The sequence below is a fragment of the Alligator sinensis genome, unplaced genomic scaffold (genome assembly GCF_000455745.1).
Source record: "Alligator sinensis unplaced genomic scaffold, ASM45574v1 scaffold937_1, whole genome shotgun sequence".
Classification (NCBI taxonomy): domain Eukaryota; kingdom Metazoa; phylum Chordata; order Crocodylia; family Alligatoridae; genus Alligator; species Alligator sinensis.
Window position 1 is genome coordinate 1,483,494 of NW_005842257.1, and position 25,604 is coordinate 1,509,097.

Sequence of the window (25,604 nt, forward strand, 5' to 3'; positions counted from 1 at the left end):
CAGGCTTCCAAGCCCCTAAAATTCTGGTGTTCTGGAGCCAGAAGCACTACAACAATATTAGACACGGCAGAGGTGGATACACATTACAGAATTTGTGCGAGCAATCAGGAAAAGCTGTAAATCTGTACGAGATCCTTTGAAAGGAAAACTGCTTTATTAACAGAAAACTGTGATCGTGGGTGGAGAATCTAGGAAGGTAAGTTATACACCTGGGCTGTATTTCATAATACCATTTTATGGAGCTTACACGTCCCTGCTTTTTCCCCCCTTTTTAAAGTCTTTAAAAGCAACTATTGTCTTCAGCATGGCTGTATCTAAGCTTGGACACTGCTATTGCTTTTATTTGATGGTTACTGAGCTACGTAGAAACTGGGTTAACTTCTAGACTCTCACCTGCTGTGTGATGTTTGTAGTGACTTACTGTCTTTGAGCTTCAGAGACCTTTCAAAATTGGGTATAATACTAATTCCCTTCTGCTACTCTTTGTCTTCCTTGTCCATGTAGGCTGCTTGCAGATGTTCAAAAAAAAGTTAGTCCAATCTAACTTCTCAGAGACAGCCTTTTACCACACACTTGTCTAGCACTTGATACACTAGATTAATAATGAGCAGATCTAGGGTATCAGGACAGAAATAATAACTTCTTATTATCTTTAAACAATATCACTTCAGGGATGTGCCTAAAATAGTCTAAGACCTCTTGGCAAGTTGCACTGAAAAATACATTAAGAGCATTGGGTCCATTTGAGGCAGCAGAGACTATGGGATAGAATAACTAGGCAAACTTTCAAACATGTAACAGAAAAAAAATCTCATTTACTGATTAACAATTACAATAACCACTATGAGCCCAGCTGCAACCAGGTACATCACTGAAAGTGAACTAAAAGTAAGGAACCAAAAGCAAAATATCAGGTCTGATCTTCCTGCCATGGAAGTCAAAAAAGAGTTTCACTGTTGATGCCAATGGATATAGGACTGGAGGAATATCCCCACTTGCTCCAACAGAAAGGAAACAAATGGCTGTTGTTCACATAGTTGATGATCTCTTCTCCATTAACAGGAAAGCTTGTGCACAACAAACTAAATAAGTGCAACACAGTCTCAATTTTTTTTGGCATTTCTGGAGATATAAAAAATGGTTGTATAGTATTACCGTCATATTTACATACAGAATAACAATGCATCCCATAGCTGAGTCAGCAGCAACTCCTCTGTTTGATACCTGCTTGCACCACTGCATTTAAGTCTGTTCCAAAGCATCTTCCGTCATAAAACGATGTAACTGAGAACAGACTGGCTGCAATTTCACCTCCTCCTGCACTTCTGTGTTAGGAAAAGCAACGATGAAAATGTAAAATAGGCAAACAAGAAAAAACGGTAGGAACCCCATCTATAGGAGCACGAACCAACCATGTGTCACAAAGTGTACCAGCCTGAAAATTTGGCCTGTCAAGGAACTGGACACTTAATTATTATAATCATTATAAACAAAAAGTAATTGAAAGTGAAAATCCTTTCTAATCCAGGACTTTAATTCTAAGTAAGGTTCCTATTAGAAAGCAACCAAAGCTATGAAAATCTAAACAAATCATCCTTCTTCCAGTAAGCCTTCCTTATGCAATGCTAGTTTCCTCTCTCATTTTGAAGCATCTGAGTGGACATTACTAGCTAATAGCTAAATTCTTTTCCATATCTAGACTCAAAGTATGTGTACTTTGCTATTCTCCCACAGAATGGATTTATTTAGAATAATAAAATCTATCTCTACTACAAGATTTAGTTGCTGTCCTGTGCTTCCCCATACCAGCTATGAATGTAAAAGTTAAAATATTTGAAACCATCTACAGAAATAAATATAATTGCACAAGCTGTAACAAAAGTATGGCATACACATAATGCTACTGATTCATAAGAGCCATCTTTTCACCTTCGTACAGAATCAATATTTACTAAATCACAGCTGAAAAAAAACACTGAGGCATGGTTTACTAGAGCACTAGCCCTGAGGCTTATTTGGCTATTGGATCAGCTTCACATTGGTCCACTGTGCTGTAGGTGAGATGGCAGTACCTTCAAATGAATTCATGTAGATTCTTTCATTTTCCTCCCAACGTTCTTGACGGCTCAAAAATCATCTAAATCAATTTTAGAGCTCATAGTGCTGTAAATAAAATCTTATAGCCCACGTGTGTGTGCTTCTATGAACTGCTTGCAGGTGGAGGAGAATCAAAGGTGTCTTTTAGAGAGAAGCAAAATTCCTTTTTCAAATTAAATGTGGGAAGATCCTGAATCAAGACGTGCCGCTCAGTCCAAAGGAGAAGCGCTGTCCTTCGTGCTCACCGACTGCACAAGTTCAAAGTGTGAAGTCTACAATGTCCTCTCAAAAAAGGGTCTGAGCGTAATACCCAAGCAACGCAGCTGCAAATCCCATTGTCCCAGCAATGACACAGATGTCTATTCTTCGCTACCGTGTCACCTACAAAAGGAGAGAGAGTTACGTGCTCAGAAACAAACAGGACAACAGTGATAAATCTGCTTTTGCCCTGCAAATGAATTGGATGAATGAGCATGCCACCTGATAAAATTGTACCCATTGCACATGACCTGCACATAACCAGAAGACATATGCCAGCGTCAGGCACATGCTATTCATGGTAAGGGGATTTCAGTCTCTAATTCCCATTGACTTTCCCAAGGGAATTAAGTGCCTCTTTGTCTTAAAAAAAATCTTTCTTTTCAGCATGGTCTCGTTTAATGCCTTTCTTGAAGATCATACAGAGCAGGCCACAGGCAATGGAAGCTGATTGACTTCAAAGGATGACCTGATCTGGACATACTTCTCTATATGTATAAAGAGATGGGGAACTGACTTCCACTAATGCCGGAGAGCTGAGGCTTGGGAAGGCCACAGAGAAAGGAGTCAAAATATCCTAGGAAGTGAGGGCATTGATGAGGAAATCAGAGGGAAAGGGCCTAAAGCAGCATTACCAAGGCTGGAAATAGTCCAATGTTCGTCAAAGGGAGATGGGGAAATGGCACAAAGAGTCCTGAATGGTGCAATGATTATGGTCAGTGGAGGCAAATGGGTGCTCAGGTTCAATGGCAAGATACAGAACCTGGATCCATTTGAGAACAGTCCTTCAGTTAAGACAAGTGCTTCCATATTCATGTGTAGTGTTTGCAGTTGGGCTCATGTCCATACAGGCACTTAAGGTTAAGTTCCCCAGCAATTTTTCAACCGTTAGTTGGTCAGAAACTGCATGGGCAGTTCAGCAGATCAAACTCGAGTCCTTGATCCCAGCTAAAATGCATTTAAAACATCTGGTTGATCTGGTTTTCCTTAGTGATTACAAACAAGCACAGACTCAGTGACTATAAATAAGCCCAAAATGTAGTCGATCCCTTTTTCTCTACCTTCACCAGATAATTGAATCTATGAAACCTGGACCTTTTCAGCCTCCGCAAGAGAAGGTTGAGAGGCGACCTTGTGGCTGCCAATAAGTTCATCACGGGGGGCACAGAAGGGAATTGGTGAGGTTTTATTCACCAAGGCGCCCCCGGGGGTAACGAAATAATGGCCACAAGCTAGCAGAGAGTAGATTTAGACTGGACATTAGGAAGAACTTCTTCACAGTTCGAGTGGCCAAGGTCTGGAACGGGCTCCCAAGGGAGGTGGTGCTCTCCCCTATCCTGGGGGTCTTCAAGAGGAGGTTAGATGAGTATCTAGCTGGGGTCATCTAGACCCAGCACTTTCCTGCTTATGCAGCACTCTTTCTTGCTGATGCAGGGGGTCGGACTCGATGATCTATTGAGGTCCCTTCCGACCCTAACATCTATGAATCTATGAATTACTCTGAGAAGTAACCTTTCCACTCTTGTTCACTTGTTTAGTAATAACAGGAACATTGCACATGCTCATGTTGCATTTTTACTCTTTTCATGAGCTACCATCAAATATTGGGGCTGGGGTTATAAATTGCCTTGGATTCTGAAAGAGCATCCTGTCCCCTTATCAAAAAATACATCTTTTTTTCCTCATGATAGAATCATTGTATACATTAACCTGCATTTATTTTCCAGTACAATCTTTTAATGTAGAGCAACGGTCTGTCAGTGTTTTTTTAGGAACTGCAGTACCATCCGCACACGGTAGCCAGAGGCAGTTTTACAAAAGAATTTACAATATGTGCATAAGATGTGTAAAAGACATAAAATGCTTTATACAGTTCAAGTCAGCCTTGTTTGGATTAATAAGAGAAACAAAGTTTTATGATTTCAGAATTATTCTCAGCTGGCCGAATACTAAAAGCCGGCTATAGCAGCACGATGACTTTGGGAACAGTATTCTGCAACTTTGAGTTCTTGAAGTGCCAAATGAAACGTCACTTCTGCTGGGGACGATGTTACATTTATATTCCTGCCTTACAAAGCGACTCTTGTAGGCTTACCTACTGATGGAGGAATATGGAAACACAGATGAACGACTAAACAGAGCCCAGATGGGCCAGAAAAATCATATGAATGCAGAGCATAAAAAGTGCCTTATCTGCATTGTCTACAACACAGTTCTATTGCAAAGCCAGATTAACAAGGAAGCTGCACCAGGGCAGTTTATGGTGGGACTTTCACTTCGAATAAGTCAGCTATTGGCTTGTTTCTTGAACAAAGCACCATCTTTCACTGGATCCTGGTGCCTTTCAAAGCAGCTTTTAGTCATTACCTTGTTAGCACTAAGTGGATGCATCTACAGAGCTGACTAATTAGCTCCACAGTAAAAACATCACCATCTACACGTGCGGTGATATTAGGCTGGAGTAAACTAAGTATAATACAGCCGGACACAAGAACTATCCTATGGTGGGGCTCCCTGCCAGCCAGAGGTGCTCAGTGTGCTGCGGTCCCAGGTGCATGTACAAATGCAGGGCCCAAGAGCAATGAACTCCAGTGCAAACTGTGCTGGAGTTTATTCAGCCGCATTAATTGCACATGTAGACGTGCCCGGTATTTTTATTTCTATGGTAGCAATGCCCAAGGACCCCAGGAGCTCCATTGTGCTGGGTGCTGCACATGCATACATGAAAAGACAGTCTCTGCCTTAAAGCATTTTGATTCCAAAAGAAAAAAACAGTTTCATCCCCATCAAATCTGGGTCACTGATCCTGAATTAAAGACCACTCGCACGTTCACATAACAGCTGCCTGATGTGTATGGCTTCCCCTGAATTTATGTCCTTGCTCCTGTGTGAAGCAGTCACTATCAAAGGGCACTTGGCATCAGTACATCTTTATTAATACAGACTATAATATAAAAGAACAACATCAATCCTCAGCTTGAAGAGGATGCAAAGGAGAGGATAAACATATGTCTTTGCAGGTCACTGCCTGCTGGACAGTGCCGTCCCTTTGATGCATGGAGACACCCAGGAAGTAACGATGAGTTGCTGCACCTCGCTGAACTAATTTTAGCTTGTTGAATTGGCAGCGGTCCAGAACATTTTATCTTCATCGGCCATTTGCTATGAGACTGGATCAATCAGTGAAGATCTTGGCCAATATGTTTAAAAGAATGGGTAGCTGACATTAAGCCCCTAACAAGGCCTAGGCTGATTCCCAAAGCACCTAGTCGCCCCTCCTGAGGCCAGGGTGGACTCTCAACCCCTCAGAAAGTCAGGGAGGGACTTCCTGAGGGACAAGAGAACTTTGACCGCTGCCCATTTTATAAGCTAAAATAAGGTCAATGAGGTGCATCAACTCAAACATACTTCCCGGGTGTCTCCCTACATCAAGGGGATGGCAGCTGGGTCCCTAAGCAGGGAGACAGGGCCGGGCTTGTGAAAATCTTGCCCCTGGGTTCTCATTTTGCATAATCCAAGGCCTGGTCCTTCTGAGAGCACAGTCCTTGCACTAATGGACCAGCCTCTGCGGAGTTGTTCATAGCAGAACAGGTTGTCTCCTCGTTAAAAGGTGAAAGGTTGGACCCCAAGTAAGTGTAGAAGGGGTTGATCTACTGCAGGGGGGCAACCTGTTCTGTGCGGTGTACCACAAATTAGCCCCATAACCTCCCTGAGTGCTACTCAGGTCCCCTTCTCCTGCCCTAATGGCTGCTCTGCTTTTGGCTCCCAGCCCTGTGCTCCCTGCCTGATCTGCTGCTACGTTTTCTGCTTCCACCCCATGCACCCTGCCCAAGTTGCTTCTCTGCTTTCTGCTTCCTACCCTATCTCCCTGTCCCCTCCCTGCTCTGCCACATGCCACACACAGAGGTTGGCCGCCCTTGATCTACTGGCTATTCGAGCATGATGCTAAATCTCTACACAAGCTGGCCCATGCCCAGGCTTGGCAACCGGTACTCGGGACAGGCAGAGTCGTGCTTGGACATGGAGGGCCATGACACCACCCCTCTAAGGAGGCTAGCAGGACAAGATTTTGTGAAGCAATTGCCAGCTCGATGGGGAGACTAAGGATGAGGCAGAGCTGTGTGATATGCTGTTATAAGGATCTTATGTCTTTTTCCCCCAAAGTGGGGGAGGTGCTAGGGTTATGCAGGCCCCAAATGACTCCCAGGGATCTCTGCCCCACCACCCAGCTAATTTAATTAGCCTGGGCACAGGGCAGAGCTGTATTTGCAGAGGCAGCAGTCTCTTCACTCTTGTACCTGGCACTGAAGTGGATGATAGTGATGCCAGTATTAGCAGGGCAGGTGTAATGCAATGAGTAAGTGTTGTTGCCAGGCTGTCACCTTTAAAGAGACGCTATCTCTATACTTGCCTTTGTGGTTTTGACTTTATTTCCACTGCTGCAAGACCAACCTGAATAGTCTGGCAGCACCTTACAGTCCTCTCCATCCAGACAGGGGTTCATGTGACACCACCACTTCTGCAGGACAATGGAGGCTGGAAAAAGAAACAGAGCAAAACGTTTTCTCATGCTGGCGACTGTCTCAGCAGCAGGGAAACGCTTGTCGGAAAATATGTCAGCGTTCGGTTAAAACAACATGCAAACCATTACGGGCACTGATCTTGAATATAAGCGCTGTGGTTAACTTGTCTTCCAGGATCCTAAAACTTTTACTGATATCAGTCCTCCTTATGCACACAAGGAGACCGATCCCATTGCATTTGCTGGGCTGAGTTATTTATTCAATGACTTTCAGTGTTTATGCTACCTGGATCTAATTGCTGATGAAATTCAGGACCTCCATACCCACAATTTCTACAGCAGGGTCTCACGGTGTGCAGGATATGGGTTGGAGGATGCTGATCTCTAGCAATAGGTTACCTTAGCTGGTATGAAACTAAAAGTACATGATTAAACCTCAGCTCCTATGCCCAGCTACTTGCATGATCAGGCAGGGCATGAAGTGAGACCAGCTCTTTCCTACAACTTTGGTCTTGGAAACTGCATGGGGAATGGGCGGGGGGGAGAAACAGCCTTGCCAGTAACCAGAGCTCCCCTCCCACATAGGATGTGCCGTGATTAGGAAGATCCACGGCAGTGATCACCTTATGTCCACACACTGGCCTGGTCTGTACCATTTATGAACTGGATCACCCCAGTCACAGCCGATGCTATTGGTCCCAGCTATGGGTCAATGATGCTTTCATCACCATAATACAGTTAATTAATAAGAACAGTAGCAGCTAATGAGCACATCATATAGAACTGCTCTGAAGGGCATTCCCAGGGTGCAGGGTAGCAAATGTTTAACTCGGATGTGGTCCAGTAAGTCCTTTTTGGTAAGAAAATATAATGTTTCAGAAGTGGGAACTAAGAGGATCCTATATGAGGCACATGCAGGGAGTGGGGACTCTACAGTAATAACACTGGAAGGCATATGCATATTTTACTAAGAACCTACTTCCAACTGCACTCTCAATATTACCCTATATTTGTGAAGGCTATAGCATTAAACGTGCCTGTTTATTAATATTCTGCTCTTAAGATATTTCCCCTTAATCAGACTATGCTTATAAGATTTACAGACACAGCCAGGACTAATATTAAAGATAACAGATAGATTTCCACCACAAAATATTGCGGCTATCTGCATGCCTTCTTTATTTAACATTAGCATGGTAGGTGGCAATAGGCAAATCACAGAAAATCATTATGGAAGATACGGTTTTATAATCTTACCTAGTCTAATTTGGACTTCAAATAAAATCTGGCTATACCTATTAGAGAGATACTTTGCATCATTTAACTATGTGCACAAAATACTGAATTGTGTTCTTTACTCTAATGAGATGTACAAAAATAATATGGTTTACTTCTTGTAAGGAATAAACCATTTTTCATTAATTCCAAAATGTATTTGTACTTCTGCAGTCTCCAAATTAGGTTAACTAACAGCAAGCTGACATTAGTAGATTGCTGAAATGCTGATTCAATTACTTATTTTCTACGGGGTTTTTTTTGCTTTTTTTTTTTTAATTTTACTTGGCACTTAGAGGCATCTTTGGACTGCAAAATACCTTTTTGAAGTAACAGTTTGACTTCAGACACCACTTTTGGAACGATGCATCCAACCTATCAGACTTATAAAATAAACACATGGTGTGTGCCACCAAGAATTTGCATCTACTCTAACTAATTGACTATTGACTGACTAATTTCAGTGAAACTTGATTATGCTTCATGGGACTTAAGGGATTGTTTCCACTCTGAATATATTACCATCTGAGCAGTTTGTTTGATATCTTTGCTATTTCCTAAAACTCTGACTCATTCTCTTTGCCATCGGTATTTTAAGGGCGCAATTCATGACTAACTTGCTGTACTCACAGAGAGCTACATCCACAAAGAGATTTAGGCACCCTTATGTTCCCCATTTGGCACCTAGCTGCTCTCATATATGCCCCGACAGGGTTCACAAACTGGATGTCCCTCTATCTTGTCTCATCTGCTTCATCCAGGAGGCATCCTCAGCGCCCGTCTCAAGAAATGGGCTCCGCACAAAGCACAGCCAGAGGAGAAGGTGGTGGCAGTCTCCGTTCAGCTGAGAGCTCAGGAGTTAAAGCACTTACCCAGCTTATGGGCTCAATTCAATGCTCTTAACCACCTTTTCTGACCATGTCTAAGGGATGGGAGTGGGTTGAAGGTGTCCCAACCATGTAGAATAATTAAGTATTCATTGTATCACAGAGAGATCCTGTTTCTAATAGCCTAGTGGGAGCCTATGTTGCTAATAGCCCAGTAGTTAGGCCACTCACCTGGGAGAATCAGGATGAACTCTTAGCATCATATACTGACTATCCAGTGAACTCTGAGCATCATATACTGGCATATTCAGTGGATGGTCAACTGGAATCCCAGTCTCCTAAGCACCAGGAGTTAGCCTTACTCCCTCCTACGTCCCCACGTATGTGCTGTTATTTCGTGCAGCAGGGAACAAATCCAACAGGAGGAAAAGGGAGTCCTCCCCCCACCCAAAAAGAGTCTATAGCACGGGGGTGGGTGGGTCCATTTCCTGCGAGATGGGCATAGCAGGTTCATACCTCCTCTGGCTGAGCCAAGATTTCCCCAACTTGGGCAAGTGCTCTAACCACTGAGCTAGTCCAGGTGTAGTGTGCACCTCTTCCACCTGGATTTTCATGGAAAGAGGACTGATCCCTCTTTGGGGAAGTACCAAACTCCCAGAGAGAGTCCAGGGTTGTGAACCTGCTACCCAGAGTAAATGCCTAACCCCAGAAAGGGGGAGGAAAACTCAACCCTATGTTCTCCTTAACTTTTCCTAGCTGGTTTGAACGTTTCTCTAGTCCTCACATTGGCTTTTTTGGATCCCATTCTTAGGTACCAAATTTTCTTCCTGCACTGGGTTGGGAATCTACACACTGAACTCAAATGTGATCACCAATAGGCATTAGGCACCTCATCTCTAACCACCGCGATGCCTACTTCTCCCTCTATTAACATCCCATTCACCATGTCTACACATAATTGTTTCTTTCTTTCTGTAGTGCACAGTCCTAGTTTTCTTTCTTTCTTTTTTGTACCTGTCATCAATTGGTCAAGATGAAATTTGAGACCAGCCCCCAATAGATCTCTCTGAACATGAAGCCATTTTCATCTGCCCACATCTAATCTCTACCCATTTCCAATATCTTACTGAACACCTTTCAAGGAATCATTTCAGGAATGAGGTAGCAAGATAAATGGCCAACAGTACAGCATAGGGTTGGATTCAGCACTGCACTCCTGCAGTTTTACACTGGTGTAACTCCACTGATCTGAATGGAGTTAACGCCTGTAGAAAAATAAAGCAAATGCAAAGGTGAGCCCCAAATTTCTAGAAATACCACTTGCCATAAAAAGCTGGCGCGGATGCTAATTGAAAGCACTGCAGAATAAATCAGCACTTGGAAGAGCTCTGCAAGCTCTTATATAGATTGAATATTTCAACTTTGGCCCGTCTCTACTTATGGTTCTTTTTAAATGAAACCAATTCTTTTCCTTTCATTGACTGATGTCTACTCTGTTCTGAAAACTACCCTCAGAATAACACTTTCTTGATAAATGTAATGCACCTTATTCTGGTTGCTACAGCAAACCACCTATTCTTTGCTTCAGGAAAGCACTAATTCATATGTCTAGTTATGTCAGGATTACCTTGTACCCGTAATGTCTAATATGTTTGTAGTTCTGTATTTTTCAGCCCTCTGGACACAACTGTTCATTTCACGTGTATCTCTTATCTTACAAAGGGAACAGCTCTCACCGTCAGGCCTTTAAACAGAGTAAACTTCTTCATGGCAAGACTTCCTTCACTTCTGCTCTCCCTGTAACTCTCTGACTCCTGGGTGGATTTATGTTATTCCCATCCCTTATCAGCTTGAGTGGTTCTCGGAGAGGTTTCGATAACCAATTTTTCTAAGGAATGGGATTGGGTATGTCAGCCTCACATACAACCCGCATCTTGAAGGAAGAGGATGCTGCCTTGGTCTGACATCCACCAGCTCATTTGCTGTGGGTTACCCTCCTGCAAATAAATCTTTTGCTGGCACGGTCCCCTACATAGGGTGACTCCACTGAAATTTCAGACTGATAGAGCTGAATGCCAGAAGGTACCATGAGATCGTGAAGCCTCACCTTTAATATATCACAGGCTGCTACAATTCACCCACTTATCCTCGGACTGAGCTTAATACATTTGTGTTTTGATTACAGCATGCCTTCTAGACAGGCCTCCACATTTAGATCTGAAGATGTCAAGAGATGGAAAATCCACTTCCCTCTTGGTAGTCTTCCACAATGGTCAAAATGTGCCTTATTTCCCATTTGAATTAATCTGGGTTCAGCGTCCAGCCACTGGTTCTTACGGCTCCTTTGTCTCCTAGATGAAAGGGCTCAGTATTTTCTTCCCCTCAAAGGTACTTCTCTTGTCACCTCATTGTTTGATTTTAGTTAAGCTGAGCAGACAGAGCTTGTACAATCTCTTGACATAAGGCAGAGCTGTCCAAGTGAGGGGCCAGCAGGTGTGGGACCCCCCAGCTGCACACAGCATGGGCCATACACTCCTGGACTGCACACCGAGCCATGCGAGCCAAAGGGTCCTCCCTGCAGTGCCTGGAGCTGCAGCTTAATCCTTGACGGGCTTCAAGCAACCCGCCAGCCACCAGCTAGACAGCCCTGATATAAGGTGTTTCACTGCATTTCTTTTCGAATGGGTCTGGCTTACCAAGTGATTGGTCTGGCTGCCCTGAGCTCATAATTATCTTCTCAGTCAGTCTTTCGGTCCTCTCTAAGTTTTGGCAGCAGTGATTTTATTTTTTTCTCCCAGACCCCTGAAAAAAACGTGGATTAGGATCTGGCCCAGTGCCAATCCCTGCCAAAACCTAATTGAAACATTCCCTTTAATGAGGATTCCTCGCTGATGACTGCAATTTGAGATCCATCAGCTAGCCAGTTCTTAAGCCATTTAGCATGCACTTATTGGACACTGTACGGTGCATTTTTTCTTAAATCAGAATGCCCTTTTGTAACGTATTTGGCTTAGTTCTAAAGTTTATTTCATTTGTACAGACCTTTAGCAATCCCACTTCTAAACTTGTCCAAGAATGAAGTCAGGTTTGTTTGACAAGTCCATTTTCCAGGAAACCAAGTTGACCAGCATTAACTATGTTCTTACCCATTAACACTTTATTAATTGAATCCCATATCAGCCTTTTAATTATTTTGCCAGGGTAATTTCTGTATTTTGTAAGGGTATTATGTCAAGTTTACTGCCATATAGTTTTTTCCCTAACTAGCCTTTTTCAATATCAGCATGACACTTCTTAAATTCCCCAAATATTCCTAGTCTTATTAAAAATGAACATCTTTGGGGGGAAGCTATCCTTTCCCAGCTCTTTTAAAACTCTTGGGTGCAAATTTTCCAGGTTTGATGACTGACATAAGTTTACCCCCAGTAGATATTATTCAACATTCTCCTTAGTTACTATGTTAAAAGCAGGTTTTAGTGTCTGTCAGGAATGGTTTAGGCACAGTTGATCTTTGTTGGGTGCACAGGGATGCATTAGATGGCCTCTCAAAGTCCCTAGTTTTTAAGGCTATTATTCTACAATGGGCTGGAAAGTATTTTGTCATTGCCATCCCATATAAGCACGGCATCCTGCTCCTTACCAAATACAGCATAGCAATTTTTAAACCAATAACCATTTGCTACATACCAGAATTTTTATTTTTTTTTATTTCCTGCTTTAATTGCACCATGGAACTAGGCAGGCCTTATAGCAAAAAGATGTTGCCTCTTTTAATTGTGGAATCATGCCTTCTGGGCCTCTAATAACCTCTTTTAAAAAAGCTCCTAATTTTCACATACATTTTTCTGTCTAACATTTTGTCCTCGCGGCCAAAGGTGGAATCCATTACTAATAGAAATGCCCGGGTGGGGGATAGTTTGACTTATGATGGACCTAGATACACTTAACACACTTGAGAAAGGTAGCTTTGCTACAGACAAAACTTCTCAATGCTTCACTTCCCTGGCTGTGTCTGTCAGTCAGGCTGGAGGTACATACTGGAGGGCATTTATTTCTACAAAGAAAAAGGGAGAAAACTAAATCTCATAATGATCACTTTGAATGTTAATGTTTACTGCTTGTTCACAGCGGAGCAAGTTGACCTTTGCTGAATAACATTTTCTTTGGCTCTGATCAAATCTTAGAGTTGAAATTCATTGTGGTTATGTTCCCCCCCCTTTTTTTTTTGTATGATTATTTGTTGCATTTGCTGCTTATTTCAAATTCTTTCTTTCATATGTTCTGCTCTGTTCTGAGCTCAGCAGCTCTATTCACCTACTGCAGAGCTGCTCAAAGCATGGAGCTGGACTGTCTTCGGAGGCTCAGAGAACCCCTGGGAAATGAAGTGTGCACATAGGAGGAAAAAGTGGCCAAACAAAAAGCGAGTGAATAGCATCTGGGACTAAAATTACACATATATGCATGCGTGCGTTTGTATATGATAAATGGTTCCTTGTTCGCTGCTTCTAAAGTCCTGTCACTCCAGTGAGAAAAAAAACGAGTGGCCCATCATGAGCACAGGATAAATATACTACTTCAACACCTCGTTTCAGAACAAGACCCTGTGCCCTTGCGTCCTCTTCTAAACTATAGCAGACGACTTTCCCGTGCTATGGGAAACCCTGATCCATAGTAAACACTGCTTTTCACCTTCCTACCCTTCTTTTTAATGAGCTACTTTGACTTCTGCTACTACCAATATTTTAAGATCCTCGGATGAAAGACAATGTAGAAGCGCAAAGCGCTCTACAAATATTAATTAAGCCTCACAACACAGGAAGTATTATCGGGTCCATTTTACAAATGAGATTGTGTAACGTGAATGAGGATTCAATTTAAAGCTCAATTCCTGATGCTTGAGGCACTTAAGACTTTCAGGCTGATGCGTTTCCAGGACTTAATGAGTGTTTGCCTTCCTTCCTACAGTGCATGGGGAGTCTTCTTCCCACCCATTGCCGGTCCAGGGTTATTCAAAGCGAAGGCCTTCCTCAATTCCCTCATTTCACCAGAGTTGCTCAGCTGATTTGAATTTCTACTTAACTTAAACAGTTTTGGGTAAGTGCCTTAAAGGGGAGGAGGCCTGTTACACCGTTCTGCCCCCCTTTGATCCCTGACAGGGGCACTGTGAACATCTGCACCTAGCTTGGCTCATATAAGGAGCCTCAATGTCTGATAAAGACAGGGTGGAGCAGCGGGGTGGTTAGGGCTAGGCAAAGAGGCACAGGACCCAAACTACACATAAGCAAAGATCCTAAAGACTACACATAAGCAAAGACCCCAATACCCCCAGAAGCAATGGTGTCCCTGTTCCCTTCACTGCAATCTGTTCCCACACAACACCTGGTTTCAATAGCTTTACACAGGTGAGGGGAAGCCATTCCTACTGGTTCTTCATGAAATGGTCAGCAACCTTCGCTTAGGGTTTATCTCTGTATCTACAGGTTGCTAATGGTGTCACAAAAGCTAGGTACAGGCAGTCCTCGACTTACAGCGCTCCGACTTGCGGTGCTCCGCACTTGTGGCGCTCCACTATTTACACCTATGTCATTACTTACACCGCTGGATCCTTGCACTTCAAGCGTGCCGTAAGTGCGAGGATCCAGGGCCGCATGTCATCCAGTCTATGACCCATGACCCGCTCCGGGACTCGTGGCTGCGGTACCTGGGTGAGCCCCATGCCTGGGGTCGGGTGGTCACTGCCAAAGTCACCTCTGCCTGCCCCAGGATCTGCGCTCGGCCGAGGGAGGGCCCAGGGCAGGGCCGGGCCCGTGTGGCTACGAAGCCACCCGAGGCCAGGGCCAGGGCCCAGCCGTGGCAGGGCACAGCACCCCTAGGGCTGATGCCCACCCATGCCCATACAGACATTCAGGCTAAGGACAGAAATTAGACAGAAACCAGTGCAAGTGATCAGAAACTGGATCACGTCTGTAACATGACAGAAGTTCAATGCACATAAACCACTTTCAAAATGGGCAAAACCGGTTTAAGGTAAACCTGGATGGATGTAGTATCAGACTTAACTGATTTAGGTTAAACCAATTTATTGAACTTCTGTCCCAGATCCCCTCCAGATTCAAGTAAACTTGCAATCCCCCAGCATCCCAGGATGCTTTGCAACACTCCTGCAAACCCCCCTCACAGGGTGGGGCTGGCCAGCCTTGCCCAAGCTGTCTGCTCCAGCCCAGCAGGGAGGTGTGCTCTAGCGCCCCCTGGGTTCTGGCCTGGGCCACTGCAGGCATGTGGCTGCATTTCCAAAATCAAACATGAATGTCTGTTCACTTGCTTATTGATTCAATGTATGCAGCTTAGACTAACCTGCAAAGACTATATCAATTCACCCTTGGGCTTTTTGACTGTCTGTACTTATTCTGCCAGTTCTAAACCAGTCTGTGTGCGCCAAACTTCTGTTGTGTTACAGGAATAGTCCGGGTTTCCAGTTACTCATATCAGTCAAACTGTAATGTCTGTATCCGGCCAAAATGTGCACATTCTTCCAGTCAACCACAGCCCTGAACAAAGAGTCAGATATGTTTGTAATTACCTACTTACATGTATACATCAGCTCAAAATGGGGGCTTTGCTGAAAGTTGGCCCTAAGTATCGTTGCGTGCAGTTGAATGGATTTTTTAATTCGTATTCGCTAATTCCTTACATGGTACTTAATTTTAATATATTGTGCTGCTGCAGTAAAACTGCTGGTTTAATTTGACCTTGTGCAAAGTTCTTTACCATCTGTCCAAGCTCTTTTAAAATGGAAATATCCAGCTGGCCTATGATTCTATTCTAAAAGCCTTAATGATGATTTTTAAACCTAATTTCATTGCCTTTTACACAAGAAGGCATAAAGCACACTACTTATCAACAGAGATCCCTTAGGCTACCGCTGACTTCAGCTAGAGCTGAATCAGGAAATGCTTATGGGCCAGAGTTAGTGATAAAGGGGAAAGACCAAAAAGCTATGCCCCAAACCAAAGATATCAAAAAACAATGCACATTCCTTAATTGTCCTGCTTATACGTTTTTTTTAAATATATTTTATGATCATTTCCTGAAAAGTCTGACTACATTTTAGATGGATCTAAATTAGTGTAATAATGTTCATCTGAGTTGTGAGAAGGGCAGGACTTGTTGATAATTTTTTGGGAATTTTTTCCCTCAAGCTTTTTAAATCACATTACTATGAATGAAATAGATGCTTGCCTTTTACTCCAGTGGTTTCCAGACCCTGTGACCCCCTTTGCAGAGCGCCAAATCCCCTTGGCACCAAAACTTTCAAGTGAAAATACCATAAAGGTACGTGCCGCCCAGAGAGATGCAGACCCCATACCACGGCCCAGCAGACCCCCAGCATCCTGGAAATCACAATGTGGGAACTATCAATTGACTCCATTCCAGTAGCTGCTTAATGCTGGACGAGGCACAGAAGAAGACATGGACACTTCCTAACTCCTGAAGAGCTCTCAGCCCAAATACACAGACAATCCGAATATGAATGGAGAGAAGGCCTGACTCTTCTCCCATTTCCTATAGCTTTACAGTTTTATTTTAATGGTGCTATTTCCAGTTTACATCTTGTAAATGCAAGCAGAATCTAGCCAGATCACACAAAGTCCATTATAAAGACTGTAAAGGCCGCTTTTATGAACGCTTTCTATCCTGAATCATTTGTCATTATTTTCCCAATATGTTTTGCCTTATGGCATCAGGATTCTTCCCAAAGTAGCATCCCAAGGCCAGCTGTGCAACCCTAGTTCACATAACCCAGCTGAGTAGGTCCCTTGAAATCAACAGGGCTGTTCATGTTGTGTGGACAAGGGTCGTGTAGTCTGGCACGAGATGTAGTTATACCCTTTATTTCACTTTTCTCATAATAAGGTTGCATGGGTTGTAAGCAATTTGGGCAGGGAATGTCTTTCTTGTCGTATGCATGTAGACAGCACTTGGCAGAAGGGGTTGAGTGTCACCCTAATATATAGATAATAATTAATATTGGGTAAAGACTAAAGGTCGGAGACGATACTTTCAGAAGTCGCTCAAATCAAGTGCTCTGTCCAATATTTGATATTGGTTAGAATGTAACCAGAATAGTAATTTTGCACTTTCAGTGAATCCTCGTTTAAAACTCGTGTTACAAATGTGCTAAATATCATCAAATTAAACCTTCCTGACCTTAGTAAAAGCTCTTGGAAAAGAAAAATGAATCTCTTACATCATATTAAACTAATTAGTTCTACAAGTCAGGTCATTAAAAGCCATGTTCAATAAACTCTACTTCTGATTTCTGCAGTGTGGAAGTTTCCATAGAAAGCTGGATATGAAGTGACAAAAAAAAAATCAAATGTTGAGGCTTGGAGCAGAAAACTATGGTTTCTACACTATAGGAGCCAAATGGCATCTTCCTGAATGAAGACCTAAATGTTGACAGAAACAGGTTAAGTATGTTAAAGCATCACCCTAAGGAAAAAAGATTAAAGGCTCCTATTTGTAACTCAAAATCTTGCACTCATAATGTCTTCTCCTATTTAATTTCAAGCAGATTTGAATGGAAAAGGTACAATTAAATTGTTTCAACAACCGTTTGCTAAAAATTAATTAGGCTACCACTGCACTGCGGATTTATGTCATTCAATCAGGGAAGCCTAGTGTTACCTATGTAATCCTAAAGTATATTTTAATAAATAACTAGAGTTGATTTCCCATCATAAAGAACAGTATCAATGTTGCATGGTACGGCATGTAAAAGGAATTGGTACTGCACATGATACAAGAGGAAGGATTATTCGGAGAAACTCAACAATTAAGGATGATTTGTTTGCATGAATTACAATGTATGAAAATTTTAAACATTAAGCCAAATCTGTTCCCTAAATAAAGAGTTTCGCAGAAAATATGTAAATAGGCAAGGAGAGCAATAAAATCAGACATGGTGCATGTATTTGCTGGCTTATAACTAGAGTAAAATATTGCTGAAAGTTAGAAAAATGTAGCTGTTTTTATATTTAACTTGTAAAGGTCATGATTTTGTGTGAAAAGCAATGAAAACAGAAGATAAGTATCTTCCTTCTGGATTAACAAAAATGCAGGACACAGTGATTTCTGTGTCAATATTAATTAACAGTAAGCTACTAAAACATTTTCCAGCTTTGTTTCAATTTAAATGTAAATTTCACAGAATTTTATATTGGAAGATCCTTTTAATTCTTACTGACAAATAAGCTAATGAAGACTTATAACAGGCATTTGCTAACATAAAAAATCTGGGGTTGGAAATAGGTATATTTGTTAGTAGAGAAACAGTGAAATAGGTTGAGATGTTTTTAGTCTTTTTAGTGGTGTATATCTCAGCGATAAAAATATCACAGTGGCCAACTGCCTCAACTAAAGAGAAAATGTCTTAGTTTAGAACTTTTTAAATCTAAATAAATTAGATTATTAGTTTAGAAATTTTTAAATCTAAATAATAGTCTAATGAAGATTTATCCAAAGGGCTATTTATTTACTAGTGCCAAGAAACTGAAGATTGTAAGGGTATGGCTTCAACTACAGTCAAGGTGTGACTGCAGCCCTTTTGATATAACTGACCTAGCTTTAAACCTGCCAACTTGTCTAGCAACGATAGTGTGGCCCTTGCACTGCATAGCTTAGCTGCAAAACCTGCTCAAGAAGTGCAATATATGTTTGGGTAGTTAGTCCCCATGCAAGCTCTGTGCTGCCATGACTACCCACCTATCAATACTGGAGCTAGTTAGATTAAGGCTAGCTTGGGATGTCTACACAAGTGGCATCACACCTTTGCCTGCAGACAGGACACACCCTCAGTGCCTCTGCGCTGAATTATTCACCCAAGGGCAGGGGTATGGCTGGATCAGATCTGTTGTACCACAGCTCTCTGTTTATCAGCTGCACGTCTTGTCAGCCTACTGGGCAGGTCTACACATTCATTAATGCGCCATACTTACTGTGCATTAACTTTAGTACTTGGATAACCAAGTACTAAATCAGCGCACAGTAACTTGCACTACTGCACAGTAGTGCCGGCGCGTAGGTTTTTAGTGACACTTACTGCACAGTAGCCTAATACTAATGCGTGGTAGCGTATTAGCACGGTTTTTGCCCAGCACGCTACTGCACAGAGTTATTAGGCTACTGTGCAGTAAGCGTCTCGTGTAGACGCACCCATTGTTAGCTACATCCTATACAGCTGATTCTCTTGAGCTTCTTCAAACTTCAGCCAGTTACAATGCACGAAGCTGAATAGACATGGGAGAGTAATGACACGTTGGGGTCTACTGCACACATTCATAGACACTAGGGTTGGAAGGGACCTCAACAGATCATCAAGTCCGACCCCTTGCCTAGGCAGAAAAGAGTCAGATGACCCCAGCCACATGCCTTGTCCAGCCTTCTCTTAAAGGTAAGGGAGAGCACCACCTCCCTTGGAAGCCCACTGCAAATTTTGGCCACCCTCACCATTCTCAATCAGGGACGTAGGAAGGCCAATCTAGAGAGCAAGTCAACAGACTCAGATGCCCCAACACTTAGCTGCCTACCCCTGGTTAGGAACCACTGAAATGACAACCATCTAATGGTTTCTTTACGCCTCAGCAATCCCACAGCCATGATGCTCAGTCTACAGGCAATCGGATGGGTTAATGAACTAGCTCAAATTTCTGGGCTGGTTTTAAGCTAGTTTTGAAGGGGAATTTGCATGAAGAAGAATTAAGATGTGTTATTGGCATGGACGTGAAATGGACGAGTACATATATTAAGGGGATTAATTACACCAAGATTTATGCACGCGCTCGTTATCATCAAAGCGTGGGGATGTTTCCCAAGTTAACAAAAGGGAGGATTATGCTTTCTAGGCAGCAGAAAGTCAAACAAGCAAGGAGACGGTATTCCGCACGCAACCCGGAGCAGGAGGAAACGAGGGAGCGACTGCTTACCTTCCACACAGGAGGGCTGCGCCCTTGTCGTGCCTGCAACCTGCCCTGGGAAGCAAGAGCACTTGACCGTTTGAGAGCGTTCTTCTATGCGGTTCTTGTTGCAGCAGCGATGCACTGCGACCACTTCACACGTCCCTTGCTTCACTTGGTGCTGGCCTAGCAATCACAGGGAGAAGAGTGTCAGGTTGCCTTAGCATGAAAATAAAGGGAATTCGCTCCCAAAGAGGCACCGCATATCTCTGCATGGTGCTGAGCCTCTTCCACTTCCACGGGAGCCACCAGGAGGGGAAAGTGCAAAGCTCCCTGAAGGAATAGGCTCCTTACTTGCACTAAGCACATGATGGCTAATGAACACTAGTTCATCCTGATGATACTTGATTTTTTTTATCTGCCTCCCCCCACCAAGAAGCCTTATAAACACATGGAGACAAAAACAGACCAGACGAGTTTATTAGATGGACTATGGCCTAGATAGGCAGAGGATCTAGATGGAGAGATGTATGCAGACATTGTAGCTTCACCCTCCTCAAACTCTCTCACCGGCTTCCTATTTTATCAAATGAGGCTCAGGGTCCCTGCCTTACCATTAGCTCCAAACACTGTTGCCCTGGTCTCAGTTCAATCCCCTAGCTTCACCCGCAGACCCCGTCGTCTCATTGCTTTTGCATTCTTGTCTTCACACCTTCTTCCATTTCACCTCCCTACGCCCGGGGGGGCCTTCTTCCTCCGTGTCTCTCAGGCACCCTCTCTGCTCTGCTTCATCCCCTCCCCTGAAACTAGCACTTCAAAGAATCCCTCCCTCTTTTCTCATTAATCATTTCAAAACCTTTTCCTGTCCCAAACTGTCATCAAGCTCCTCACCCTGTGTTTGTCTTGTCTTAACTAGATGACAGGTTCTTCAAGGCACTGGCCAGGTCTCATCTCTGTTTGTAAAGCACTTGTAAATTAACGACGCGATATAAAAGTTTCTTATAATAATAAGCTCGCTTGACAGAAAGATGCTGCAGAGAATACTAAAGTAGTTACCATCAAAGCTGCATCAGTGCTTTATATGAAAAGGATGCAAGTAGTGGAGGCAGGTATGTAATATCAAAGGTGCAGGAGAAGAAAGAAAAGTAAGGTGAAAGCCAGAACACAGCAGAGAAACAAAGAGATCTGTCCAACCCACTGGGAACATTACAGTGGCAAAGGGTCCTGTTTTCCTAGTAACTGAGAACTTCAGATACTTGGAGGAGCTGGGGGGCACACGCAAGTCGGTAATGTCCTGGCAGCTAATAACCAACTGGGCTAAGACGACTTATCTCCCCAATTAACTGCTAAAAATTCCCTCCCCATTGTCTATTATTACCAAGTGACACTGTTTATTGTTACGAGATCACGGCGTGGCAGCAAATAAAAGAAAAATAATACAGAGCCTGCTATTCAAATGGGAAAACTCAAGCGCAATGCACTCTGTCCATGCCACATGTTCCACGGCTGCTTCCATTTAGTGACCGGCAGGAAAGACAAAGCACCAGTATCTGTGCCGGGGTTGTTAGCGGCCAGAGGCACAACCTCTCTGGGTGCTGCTCTCACTTGCAGCTGGTTTACATGGCTCCAGGCACTCCCGCTGCAACACTTGGCATGCCCCAGTCCTGGACTGCAGCCGCTGGCTTCTGCGGGGTAAGTCAGTGTGTGTGACAGCATAAGACTCAGCCTTGTAGGGCCTGCTCCTTATCTCTAGTATGGGCTGAATGCAAATCACTGACCCCCAAAACCCTGAATCCTGAATCTGAATTTTGCTGCTTTGACCCATCTCTACTCAGCGCCCGGAGACAAAAGCTACATATGAAAGAGAGGGGGTGTCTATACATCAAAACTCAGCTGTGCTAGCAGACCTGTATTATCTTGATAGTACACATTAGCAATAACAGTGAAGACGCAGGAGCAGAGGCTGCTAGACTACAAAACCTCCAGGGACTCTGAGTGCACACTCGGGTTGTAAGCACATGTGAAAGCCCCATGACACTGGAGTCTTTACTACTACAGCTGCTGAGACTGAGCTGACACGGGTATGCTAAAACATGCAACAATCCCCTCTTCGTTTGGGGTGTAGACCTACCCAGTCAGTCATTGTTTTTAGGATGCAAATCAGAAAATAGATATGCACCAAATCCTGCTCTCTTGACTCAGACAAGTGGTCTCGGGCAGAATTGGCCAAAGTTTCCAAGTGGAAATCCACAAAAATCAGCCAAGTCAGGAGCTGCAGTAGGGATGAAGGGACCTCAGGAGGTCACATCTAGTCCAACCCCCTGCTCCAAGCAGGACCAGCCCCAACTACAGTATCCCAGCCAAAGATTTGTCTAGCTATGCCTTAAAAACCTCCAAGGATGGAGAGTCCACCACCCCTCTGGATAGCCTGTTCCAGTGTTTTACTACCCTCCTAGTGAGAAAGTTTTTCCTAATATCCAACATCAACTTCCCTTCTAGCAACTTGAGCCCATTGCTCCTTGTTCTGTCATCTGCCCCCACTGAGAACAGTCCAGCTCGAAGTACTACTTCTAAGTAAGTTTCTCAAATAATGAAGAATATTAAAATATATATACTCTTAAAAAAAACCCAAAAAAAGTTGGCTTCACAGCATTGCTTTGATGTGTGTGTTTTGATTTCACAAGAATTTTGAACACAGCTGGAGATATGCCTGATTTCTGAGGCCAAATCTGTATTCAGAACAATCTCAATGGACAGCTAGCAATGCATACATAATACTGAAAAAGAAATTCAGTCTTCCATTTGTGCACTCAATATGAAAAAGAAAAAACTAGGATTATTTTTTTTTTCCTGAGGAGAACAAAAATGCACTGTACTTTTAAGCAATAGATGCTACAGCAGTAAAATGCATAATGTATTTTATAGAAAGTTGGAAAAATGTTGAACACAGCATAAAAACCATCTCTGATACCCATTGTATAAGGTTTATTGGCAGGCTGCGTATTTCCATGCAGGCACCTAATACTCATATCATAATAATAAAGGAAACGGCTTGTAGGACAGTGCTTGCTCCGTAAATCAATATATAAAATAGATACACAAATAAAAAGAATAAATTCCAAACGATTGTTCTATAAAACTCTCCTGTGCAGTAATTTTTCCCATAATAAATAGAAGCCTAAGCTTCTGGAATATATATTAACACCATGTTTTAGTTTAAAAGCACTTTTATTTGTTAATGTATTTATTTATGAAACAAAATGAAACAAAGGGCTTGAGCCAACGTCCACCACAACTGAAGGAAAGACCTCCCTGCTAACTGCAATAGTCATTAGGAGTTTGATCTTATTATACTCATTGAAATCAATGGCAAAGCTGTAGAGGACTGCAATGCAAGACCAGGAGGCCAGGACTAGGCCATCCAGAGGGAAGGACATCACATAACGGAGTGAAGGAAAAGCTCAGGACCAGTACAAATGAGTGTTAGATAAATGGACATATCTGGAGTCATTATGTACCATACATCACACATTAAGCAATGAGTTCTTAGTCATTTTAAAGTCATGATTCACTGGACACCAGATGCTAAGAAAAAACTGACCTGTTACATGAGTAGGTGTAAACCCTCTCAGAGCTGAACATCATAAGGATGAAACGTCTCCAACAAGCATCATGGAGCTGGAGGACCATAGATTTTAAAGACCAGGTCCTGCTTGCTTTACATGGGGGAGCACAGTTAAGCCAGCAGGACGACTCCCTTAAGCAAGACAAGCAGGATTCAGCCTCGAGAGCGCAGCCTGAAGCACGAGGCCTGGTTTGAAATGAGTATGTTTGAATTTTAAGGCAGTGACACCATTTCCCTAAGGTGCAAGGCTCATGCCAGGAGCCAGCTGCTGCACAGTGACAACAGGAAGCAGAAATCAAAATGGAATTATGTCCCGAATGTGTGCATTGGCTCGGCTAGATTACAACGTAAGTACTATATACTTTCCAACCACGCGGAAAGCTAAGGAAAGATGTCCTCCACTTGCCCAGTGGTAAAGGTAGGTGGCTAAGCTTAAGAGAGTGGCAATCTTTCGCTGCGGAAGACAATACGATACCCTGCTGTTCTCTTTCTCTTCTCAGTAAATCGGAGCAGAGCCACTGCTCCAGACTGAAGAAGTGGAAATGACTGAAAGGCCAGGAGACATCTACACAGCATGCAAATTTTGCATACCTTTGACTATATTTGACTGTATATGCATGCATATACATACATTTGACTGTATGCATATACATACTTTGAATATATGCTTGCATATACAGTCTAATGTATGTATAGGCTTGTATATACATATGCATATACATCCATTTGACTCTATATGCATGCATATATATACATACCTCTGACTGACATACATTTGACTATATGCGCATCTGCATGCATTGCATAACAGGCTTCCCCCTTCCCCACATCCCCATCTACTTTTCTCCCGACCCTCGCGGGCCTCTCAATTGTACATTTGCCCACTAGTATCGTGCCGATCTCCCGACCCTCGCGGGCCTCTCAATTGTACATTTGCTCGCTAGTATCATGCCCACGTCTCCACGGCGCACAGAAGTGGCAGCAAACACGTGCTCTGCAAACTTTGAGCACCCCATATGAGCAGGCTAGCTTTCCACACGCTACTCCTTGGTGCTCAGCAGCCCACGGGACTGAATTTGCAGTTTGCACTGTGGCTTTCAGAGTAAAAACCCACAGCTTATCTCATGAAGAACCCACAAAGCCAAACAGACTGCTCCCCTGCATGGATCCATTGAAACCTCTCACATCTGCATCCGCGTGCCCAAAGGCAGAGAATCCTGTGAAGGAGGAGCAGAAGTGGCGCGTTCCTGCACCTTTTAATCTTTGTCTCACTGTACATAGCAAACCTTCATCTCAAACCTTTAAAGTACAGCTTAAAGCATACGGACCGAGCAATTCATGAATAGCCTTAAAATATCTCATAATCAATGTACTCTCAGGAAGCCAATGCAGTAGAACTGTGGGCTGATGAATTTTAAACGTGTGAAGATCACAGTAAGTGAATCCTATGGCAGAGACATCAGAAAAGCCATTATAGGGGAAACTCGAAGGGGAGACAGAGAAAGCAACTGCTAGTGTCAGACTCCAAAGACCAAGGCCCCTGCGGGCCCACTTATAAAAATGCTCAGGAACTAACAGGCGTTTACTTGAGCCTCTTCCAAGCTGCTCCCTAAGAGCCATCAGTATTTTCAGTCTAAATTCTTCCCTTAGTTACAACCTGGCATCTAAACAGAAAAATGTCCCCAAGGAAGGATGCTTCTGCTGGTCTTCTTCTTTGTCATGGCTCCAGGCCAAACTTTCCTTATGGTCTACTCCCAATAGTCTGCACAGGCCACTGCTTCTGGTGTTGGGATGGCCAGATTTTGTGGGGTGCATCATGGTGCTCCAGGGCATCTCAGGAGATGATCCATGCTTTGCTTCTCCTGACAAACACACGGGTTGGTTGCAGAGAGGCCCCGTGATTTCATTAGAAAGTTGCGTCTGCGGAGACTGACTCTCAACCTGTGCAGGCTCTGCCACGTGTGCCGTTGGTAGCTGGAGCCGGATGCTAACCCCTCACTGGGGTAATTCCTGGTAACAGAGAAAGAGCAAGTTTCCTTTCATGG

General features: G+C 43.3%; 2 protein-coding genes across 2 annotated transcripts in view; both read right to left on the minus strand.

Moving 5' to 3' along the window:
• Positions 1 to 2,336: 2,336 nt before the first annotated feature.
• Positions 2,337 to 25,604, minus strand: part of FAM19A4 (family with sequence similarity 19 member A4, C-C motif chemokine like) — a 100,400-nt gene continuing 77,132 nt past the window's right edge. The window contains exons 5-7 of the mRNA XM_006027622.2: positions 19,965 to 20,120; positions 6,767 to 6,891; positions 2,337 to 2,478 (exon numbers count right to left, since the gene is read on the minus strand). Coding sequence (XP_006027684.2) covers positions 2,467 to 2,478; positions 6,767 to 6,891; positions 19,965 to 20,120 — 293 coding nt within the window. The 3' untranslated portion in view covers positions 2,337 to 2,466. The remainder of the gene's footprint in view (positions 2,479 to 6,766; positions 6,892 to 19,964; positions 20,121 to 25,604) is intronic.
• The window catches only part of EOGT (EGF domain specific O-linked N-acetylglucosamine transferase), a 121,671-nt gene continuing 116,070 nt past the window's right edge, over positions 20,004 to 25,604 (minus strand). Inside the window, exon 18 of the transcript XR_003095011.1 lies at positions 20,004 to 20,120. The gene's annotated coding sequence lies outside the window, so the exon portion shown is untranslated. The remainder of the gene's footprint in view (positions 20,121 to 25,604) is intronic.